At 48.5% G+C, this 9,694-nt stretch overlaps 1 protein-coding gene across 1 annotated transcript; it reads right to left on the bottom strand.

The window, feature by feature from the left end:
- Positions 1–1,010: 1,010 nt before the first annotated feature.
- Positions 1,011–8,621, bottom strand: LOC129859506 (A disintegrin and metalloproteinase with thrombospondin motifs 1-like). Its single transcript, XM_055929370.1, has 8 exons — positions 7,462–8,621; positions 5,992–6,335; positions 5,608–5,740; positions 4,999–5,456; positions 4,317–4,503; positions 3,871–4,049; positions 3,422–3,597; positions 1,011–3,167 (listed from the first exon to the last, which is right to left on the bottom strand). The coding sequence occupies exons 1-8, from the start codon at positions 8,084–8,086 to the stop codon at positions 2,429–2,431; spliced, it is 2,841 nt and encodes a 946-aa protein (XP_055785345.1). The 5' UTR covers positions 8,087–8,621; the 3' UTR covers positions 1,011–2,428.
- Positions 8,622–9,694: the final 1,073 nt, after the last annotated feature.

Below are 9,694 nucleotides of genomic sequence, written 5' to 3' on the forward strand. Positions count from 1 at the left end.
ATTGAGCTTGAGCGGTTTGGGCTTCTCTTTTCATTTCCCTTCTTTGGCTCTTTTTTTCTTATAGTCAGCATAAGCTACATTTAGAGGGAATACAGATCCAGGACATTCCTTTTCTGTTCTGCAAACATGTTGTTTACAGAATCTGCTGACACATTGTGTGCATCCCAAATGGCACCCTATTCCCATTATAGTGCAATACTATTGACCAGAGCCATATGGGCCCTGGCAATCAAAAGTAGTGCACTATATAGGGATTAGGGTGCCATTTGAGATGACAACCATTATGGTGTTACCTAAATTACAGTGATGTTGGAGTCTTCTTCTCCCATAATTACAGAGTAATGACTTCCTTTGAGTCTTGGCCCGTAATCACAAAGCGTCTCAAAGTAGGAGTGCTGATCTAGGATCTGGTCTCTGCTGTCTATATAATTTTATTCATTATGGCCAATTGTTTTTGCAAATCCTACATCCAGGGGCCATATTCATAAAGCTTCTCAGAATAAGAGTACTGATCTAGGAACAGGTTCCTGCTGTCTATGTTATCTATTAATTCATTATAGACTAAAAGGCTAAACTGATACTACATCAGAGCCTGTATAGGAGTGCTGAGACCATAATGCATAAGATTACATGGACAGGGGGAACTGATTTGAGATCAGCATTCCTATCCTGAGATGCAGAGGAAGTCAGGAGGGGCCACTGAAACACGGCCATCTAGTGGATGATATGTTTATTACACACTGTCCATAAGAGAAATGTGATCAGACAATTGAGTATATAATGGGATTAGGTTTATTACACAAATCCACCATATATTTGCTGACGAGGGCCATGTTTGTGAGTACGTTTGCACGTGTGTGAGTGTGTGTGCACGCGCATAGAGTGCAATAGATTGAGGTGTGTGTATAGAGTCAGATATATTGAGGTTTGTGTATAGAGTCAGATATATTAAGGTGTGTGTGTATGGATGTGTAAGAATACCAAGACACACCACACTCATGACAACAGTATATAGGTCGACGTGATGCTTTATTATTCATAAACCTAGGACCATATATATAATACTGTATAAATACTCTATATACTCTACATCCTTCTGTTATTTCAATATAATAACAAATAAAAATACAACAATAATAATAAAAAGCAACAAGATTATACTTAACAAAAAATAAATAATGTTTGGATATTCTGCACAAAACGTCATCATAAAAAAAAACCTTCTCGGAAGGCAGGAGAGACTTACTTATGAAGTAGTAGCAGGAGAGAAGCCACACGCACGCACACGCGTTCGCTTGCTCACACACCTCTTTTGTCTCGGACGGGGCGGAGTGATATGGCTTTGAAATTGCTTTTGTTCAGTCCAGGATGCATATTGAATAATACGTCTATTGGAATGAGTCTATTGGGAGATTCTACTGGAATGTTAGCAGCACATATCAACTTGTTCAGGAATGACCCAAGTTGATTGAAATGAACTGTATTGAGTTAGTTTGGTTGCATACAAAGTCGTATGGATTAGGAGGGACAATCCGGATTGTCTTTGGTTCCGCACCCTTTGAAACAGGAAGTGCCTCCAACCGATACAGAGAGTGGAATGTGTGGCAGTGAGACCATTAATTTGTTTCTAATACATATACATACATCCTCACCCCAAGGTAACCAATTCTGTAAAGTGATACATATAGTCCCCCCAAGATGTCTGTCCAGTCCAGCTAGGACACACACACACACACACACACACACACACACACACACACACACACACACACACACACACACACACACACACACACACACACACACACACACACACACACACACACACACACACACACACACACACACACACACACACACAACCACACAACCACACGAACACAAGCATGTCATTGGCACCTAAAGCAGCATGCTTTTTCGAAAGAGAAGTGTCCATTGAAACTGTTACTCCATTTCAGCTCCACTGACATGGGTGGGGGGTGGAGGGAGGGAGAAGGGCACAGTGTGCCTGCAATGTGCCCCCGTGCCAGCCCAGCAGGCAGCTGCACCAAGTCTATGCGGTGTTCTAGGGGTGGCAGTGCCACGGAGCAGACCCAAACAACACTAAAGTCTACCCTCAAAGTGGCTGGAGGGAGTTGAGAGATATGTTGTTGGCTCTGCAGTGTCAGTCAATCAGTCGGCCACTTTGGACCCATTGGACCCCAGAAAACACCCACGAAAGCACTCTGCGTGGGATGTAAACATTCTCAGGATAGGTCACTGTGTTTTCAGACGCAAAGTTCATGACGATATGGTTGTTTTAGTTTTTTTTTTTCTTTCTTTCTTTCTTTCTTTCTTTCTTTCTTTCTTTCTTTCTTTCTTTCTTTCTTTCTTTCTTTCCGTCATGAGTTGTTCTTTAGGGACGTAATAATGAGGTGAGCTGACAAACTTAGCAGGCGCTCTGGTTGCACAAGTCCAGCAGTGGTCGAGGCCTGTCTTTGTGGTCGCAGCTCTCGTGGGCGAGTGTACGCCCGTTGTGTCCCACGCAGCGTAGCGGCCGCATGCGGAACCCGCGGCCACAGCTCTTGGAGCACACCGACCACTCCCCCAGGAACCACGAAGGACAGGGGTGTGGGGCGCAGGGGCACGAAGCCAACGGGCGCAGCTCCTCCGGGCACTCCCGCGATGGCCGCCCCTGGGAATCCAGACATAGCACCTCCCTCTGTTGAGTACCACCCCCACAGCTCTGCGAGCATGGGCCCCACTCCCGCAGGGTCCACTCCGCTTCCCCCAGCTCCCGGATGGCATTGATGGACTGGCGGCGTGCCACCGTTCCGCCACTAGGTGACGCAAAAACGGGTCTCGGCGCAAAGTAGCTGTATTTGACATGGGGGCGGGGCGAGTCACCTACAGACAACACCTGGATGGTCAGGGCCTCGGGGAGGGGCGAGAAGCTGCGTAGACGCTCCAGGGAGGCGGAGCTACCACTGTACCGTAGCAACGCCCCCTTGAGGGCGATGTCTGTTTCGAGAGTCATCAGCTTGTAGTCGCCGTTCAGGAGGTAGGTGCCGTCCTGGCGCAACACTGCCAGGTAGCTGTTGTCATGGCGACCCCCGCCGGGGGCACGTTGCTTCACGTCCAGGTGAGTGGCGCCAGCGGGGATGGTCACAACGTTCTGGTAACCAGGCCTGAGGGACAGAAACACACAATGGTCAAGCATAGCCATGGGGAAAAAGTTATGCATAAGTGTAAGAGTTAAGTCTAAGAGTAAGAGACTGAGTAGAAAATATGTGGCAGTGCTAAGAGGTGTGATAGAGATAGATTCATTAGAGAAAAATAGGATTCTACAGACTGTAGTAACATATAGTAAATGGGTTCAACAAGAAAACAGTAATTTCAAGTCAAAGATGTCTGTTTTGAGGTCATAGGTCATTGTTCTCACCTGGCACGCTCCAGGGCACCCGACACTTTCTTGCAGGTGGAGCCGTTGCCTCCGCACACGCTGCACTTGTCGAAGCGACGGCTGGAGCCAATGATCCGGTCACAGCCCGCCTTCACACACTGACCCTGCACACACACTGAGGTGGAGTCCGGGCTGCAGGGAGTACCGTCAGCCACCTGACAGTTGCAGAGAAACAGATGTTAGCCTAGTTAGCCTAGACAGTGTTAGCCTAGTTAGCCTAGACAGTGATAGCCTAGTTATCCTAGAAAATGTTAGCCTTGTTTGCCTAGACAGCATTAGCTTAGCCTAGTTAGCCTAGAGACAGTGTTAGCCTAGTTAGCCTAGACAGTATTAGCCTAGTTAGCCTAGAAAGTGTAAGCTAGTCTAGCTAGCCTAGATAGTGTTTGTCTACATTTTTGCAAAAGTGTCTGTGGTGTGACCTGACTAACCTTTGGTTTCAGAATGAAGAAGTAGCCCGTGCCCTTGGCCCGGCACACCAGCTTGCAGCGGTCTTTGGGTGAGACGCCGGCATATTTGGGAACCCACTCCACGCCCTCTCCCGAACCGAACGACATCTGTGACGAAATATCGTTGTGGGCCAGACACTGCTCCTCACGGAACGACAGACCTTTAGAGAAAGAGGGATGAAGAGAGAGAGAGAGGTGTGATATTCACTGTTAGTTTAGCTTGAGCCTTATGTTTACTTTACAGTAGGCTGTGATATTCAAGTATGGCTATTCTCGAATGTGTAGAAAGTATAAGTGCCTAAATAAGGTTGTATAATTTCAAAGTATAAATATATGAATATGCGTGTGTAATAAGAGTAATTACTGTATTAGCTATGTAATAAGCATGAACTAAGTATGTAATAAGTGAGGCTAGTAGAGGCTCTTACCGTTGCTCTCAGGGCAGATCTCTGTGTTACAGGAGCGGTATTGGATCCTCTTGCCCTCGCAGTACTTGCCCCCGTTTTTGGGCAGGGGGCTATCACAGTCCCTGAAGGAGTACTGCACCCCTCCGTTGCAGGTACGCGAGCAGTCTCCCCATGGTCCCCATACACCCCAGGCACCGTTGACTGGAGTCTGCAACAGGAGAGGACACCATCGTTATTCATAGTCACACACACTAGCCCATATAACATTTCAATAGTCCTATAGGTAGTCCTGTAGCTAAAAAGCTAATAGTTACACACACTTTAGCCCCTATAACAGGAGTACTCAACTCTTACCCTATGAGGTAAGGAGCTTGCTGGTGTTCTGTTCTACCCGATAATGAATTGCACACACCTGGTGTCCCTGGTCTAAATCAGTCTCTGATAATAAGGGAACAATGAAAAAATGCAGTGGAACTGGCTTCAAAGTCCAGATTTGAGTTTGAGGGCCCTATAAATTTCAACACTCCAATAGCTAGCCTGATATTAAAAAAAGACATAACATTGGACCTAATCCAATGTAGCTAACACTAACCAATCCCAAAGCTGCATTATGCTTCCTTTCCCCCCAATGGACCAATCCCATCACTCCCATTGACTTTAAGACTTTGTCACAGGGCTGTGTTATAACAGTCTTAACACCCACCTGGTGACGAGCGGCCTCCGTCTTGCTCAGACACTGTCCCGCCAGGCAGAAGCTGTCATGGCCACACAGCGTCCCATCCGCCCACGGGAAGTTCTTGGTCTGACAGACCAGAAGTCCATTGGTTGTGGTCACTGTGCACCAGAGTGCCATACATGTGGTACTCAGGCCGGGACAGTGCTGTGACTCCTCCCCGAACGTCAGGCGACATTGGCGGTCGGCGTCGTACACGTTTCCGGGTAGTGTGGCTGGGAGCGACTGGGGCTTGTGGGGCTTGTCCAATAGGCACTGGCCGTGTCCGTTGTCCATGAAGGAGGTGACCATGAGGGCAGAGCAAGGCGACCACGGCTGGAGTTGGTCCAGGTTGGACAGGGTGGACGCCATCATGTGCGAGCCCCAATGGTCACCGTTGACGCTGGCACACTGCTTGGAATCGTCGTGGGGCATGTTGAAGACGTGGCCTAGAGCGCAAAAGAGATGGAGGAATGGAGAGAGGGGAGACAAAGGGTTGGTTTGGGACTGAGAGAGGAGATGTGTACTGTGTGTGGCTAGTGACAGAGATGTGAATGTATGGTGCATATGTGTCAGCTTGGCATCAGGGTGGCATCTTACCGAGTTCGTGTGCCACAGTGAATGCCGCCTGCAGCCCGTCGTCCTCGATGATGGAGCAGCTCCTCTCCGGATCGCACACCGTGCCCACATCCGCCATGCCTAGCGTGTCACAGGAGTGGGCGCCGCACAGGTCCTACAGGGGGTGAGAAGGGACAAAACACATCTGTCAAACTCACTGCTTTCCCCCATACAGACACAGACACAAAACCCATATCACATAGCAGAACCCTGTTTCAAATCAAAAGTAGTGCACTATATAGTGAATAGGGTGCCGGTTGGAAAGCAGAATCAACCCTAGTAGTTGTGAAGGTGTTGCCTGTTACCACAGTAAACATTGGTGTAAAAACATTGCGAAAACAGTGCTAAAAAGCAAAAGCAACATACCGTTCGGGTGAAGAGCACGGCCGTGTCGTAATGCTCTGGGTGGCGGTCGCTGGGTGGGTTGTGCTGCCGCTGCCACTGGCAGAAGTTGCGGAGGGTCAGGGCAGCGTTAGATGACACCTGGGGGCCGCTCTCCTCCTCGTAAACCACCAGGAGCTTGACCACGGCTAGGCTGATGGAGTTGTGGATGGTGGGGTGGCGGTAGAGGCGCGATGCTACCGCCATGATGGTCAGCAGGTAGGGCTTGAGGCCGGCACCGTGGAACTCGGCCATGGACTGATCGGCCACGATCATGATCTCCACGAAGCGAGGCGTGGACACGAAGCGCTTGGACCGCTGGTGGTGGGCTGGATGGAAAGAGAGAAGAAGGGAGAAAGGTCAGACAAACTGGCCTAGAATCCGACTTTTAATACAGCTCTCTTGTGAGAGCCTGTTTTCTCTGGTTTAAATTGATGAACTGTTAGACTTAAAGATGAAATGTAAAATTGTTTATGGCAAATATCTGAGTAGTCACAAGAGATTTTATGTGAGTTGTACCATGTGATACTACAGGCCAATCACGGGTTTGTAGGCTACACGTGTGTATTTTCTAGGGCAGATGAAGAGCTACTAAGCACAGAGCAGATCATCTCTCCAGATGTGTCTGGAGCAGCTCCAGCTGCTCTCACTGGGTGACTCAGCAGCCCCTTACGAAAAACCACATGCATTTCACATGTGATTATTACATGTGAAGTGTTCCAAAAACACATGTTTTTACTTGAGTTCACATGTGAAATTTCACGAGGCTTCTTACCATCAGAGGCCCTCTTCAAAATGACCACATTCCCAAATTGATCTTCACTGGGCGGAAATTATGCGTGAGAGGGGGAAGAAAAATACTTCTGGGAATTGTCTGACAGTGCTGACCTGTAACGTGCAGTACCAGGAGGAGGCGAGACTAGTTTCCAGGTCTCACCCCCACCAGCCCCCGTCCCAGGCCCGTACCTCCCTCCCTCCGTCACTCCCCGCTCACTTCCTCCGAGCATTACCCTCCCCCTTCTTGCCTGCGTATACTGTCAAAGCTGAGCCCATTCCCCGTTAACCCTCGCTGTGCACCGGTCAAAGTATCGACTTATCCACCCTTACCTCAACATTTAAATATATAGCCTGCGCTGTGTAATTATTAGAGGCTCAGATGTTTGAGTAAAAGGGGTATTTTACGGATCACTCCAAGACAGAAGTTGAGGTAGTTTGGATAGACAAATCCTCCGTTCCAGGAATTGAAGCCCCAGGACACGGCCGGTACAGGAATTGGGCCAGAGTCCATTTCGTTTGCCATACATGATGTAGACACATTACACAACTAAGTGACTATGTGGAACAGCTTGGCTTATTGTTTTTCTTACTAAAACACGTAGGCCTATGAATATGATGTAATGTCAGCCTATTCCTAAATGGATCCAAGTCAAAGGTTTTATAAGTGTTAATGCATACCTGGGTGGTCGGGGTTAGTGGTTCCATGGTTTACTTTTGTCTCCTGATTCTCTGGCAACCTGTCCTCTTCCTCGTTGACCCCGCACTTTGAGCTGCTCTCCTCTGCAAAATATTCCCGACCTCTTCGGCGAATGAGGTGGAGGTCCCCATCCATAGGCTGTGCATCACTCGAATTATTGGGATTGATGAAGTACTCTTCACCTTGGAGATAGAAGCCGCCCCGTAGTCCGTGGCACAGGTTGAGAGCAGCTGCTGAGTCCTCCTCCCCGTTCACCGTGCCCGAGAAGAAGCACTGAGTCTCGGCTGCGCTGCTGTCAGATTCCCGCTGCGCCTGCGACTCGGGGCTCCCCACCACATGGAACACAAACCCAGGTGCCAGGAAGGTCTGATCCGGCTCTAGCTTCAAGACCACCCGTTTGCCAAATACGTCCAACCGGTAGACTCGCATCTCCGACTCCTTTTCTCGCTCCTCTACCGAAAGGGTCCGGCCCTGCTCGGCTTCCCTCTCGGGCCGAACCGGGTCGAGTCTGACCGGTACAACTGTACTTTCCTCCCATGTGCCGTGCGCCGCTCTCACGCACAGAACCGTAATCAAACTGAACCAGACGCAAGCGAACGACATCATATTCCGTGTCAAACCCTTCTAACTGAAAGAGAAAGTGATATTGAAGTGTCTGGCGGAAGCAAGTAAAATCCGTAAAAGACTCCACTAATAACTAAAAAACATCAGTCCAAGAACTAAAACACCTCCAGTAATGAAGTAAGTCTAAAAGAAAAACTAAAACGGAAACAAATCCAGTGCAAAAGCCATTCAAAATAGTCTACAGCTCAGACTTCATATCTTAGCGCTTCAAGCTCGAGTCTTCTTATATTCTCTTGCTAGATAAAAGCTCAGCAATAGATCAATTCCAACTATTCGGAACGTTGGTGTTTCTTTCAGCCCTCTCTTGAATACGCAACAGCTGTTTGAGTTTCTATGTGACTTCGGGGCAGTTTTTTTTTCTACTGTGCCGTCTAGTTTCTGCTCATATTTTGCCTTAAAGACGGACAGACCCCGGCTCCCTATATATCCCCAAACTCCGGACCACCCCTTCCCGACGCCGCCTTGATCTTTTAGAGGGGAAATCTCGTGCGCAACAAAACGCAGACATAGAGACGTGCCATAATAATCAATCAATGTGGAGTGGGACGCGTTTGGCCCAGGAAACTTTTTTCCCCCTGCTCCGCTTGTAGGCGGGACTATAGCCCTCACTCCTCTCCCCATACCCCGTCCTCCCCCTAAATGTTCTCATCATTTACACTAAAAACTCTCATACTTTTCGCCCCTGCTACTTTTACGCTGTGCTCATATTGCTTTCGGCTATACCCACACGTTGAATGTAAATTATACTTCATGGGGGTGGCAGTGGTTTGTCTGTGGCAGGGTTGTGGTGTCTGTGAAACTGGAGATCTGGGGATAGCAGGTCAGACATGGCACCCATCGCACCTGGGCTCGATACCCGGAGCTAGGAGTCGTTTGCATAGCCGCAGTGTCAAGCGAGCTGTGCGCCGTGGCGACCGGGTGGGATTCTGTAGCTCTTCGGGAGAGGGAGCGCAGAGGGGCCGGTGAGTTCTTAAGGTGGAATAGTCCCTTGGACGCATCTCCTCCACTCAACTCTCCGAGGCCGTGGCCCGTCTCCTTGGGCGGACGCCCCCTCCCCTCCCCGCGCTCGTCTTCCCAGCTCCTCTTCTCAAACATAAGGTGCATCACTTGTGTAAATCCAAAACTCTGGAACCTTCCCAAAATAATTATCGACGGATTACTCGTCCCTTCCTAGTGACAGAGTAATTATTTGCTAAGTATTATATATCACGTTTGAATAATGATACATGACACACCAATAAAATAGAAAACCCAGCCGTGTTTATGTATGGTAAGTCTATTTACATGTACATTTTAGTCTATTCACCCAGATGACAGGACAGACAAGTGGTACACACCGTATGGGAACAAAACGAGACGTCACAGGTACAGTGCAGGAACACCAATAGCCAAGAGATCAAGAGATAAGATGGATAAAGTGCCATACACGGTGGTCTCACCCTCTTAGTGAACTCCGAGTCTGTTATGAATATGGCCTGGCAAGTAGAGTATATGAGGGAAACATTTATAATCAATTCACGAAATGCGTTTTATAACGCATTAGTTGGAGTCCACATCATGCGAATTGAATTTACCATTTCGAGGGGAGAA

This window comes from Salvelinus fontinalis, chromosome 7, assembly GCF_029448725.1.
Source record: "Salvelinus fontinalis isolate EN_2023a chromosome 7, ASM2944872v1, whole genome shotgun sequence".
In the NCBI taxonomy this organism is placed as follows: Eukaryota; Metazoa; Chordata; class Actinopteri; order Salmoniformes; family Salmonidae; genus Salvelinus; species Salvelinus fontinalis.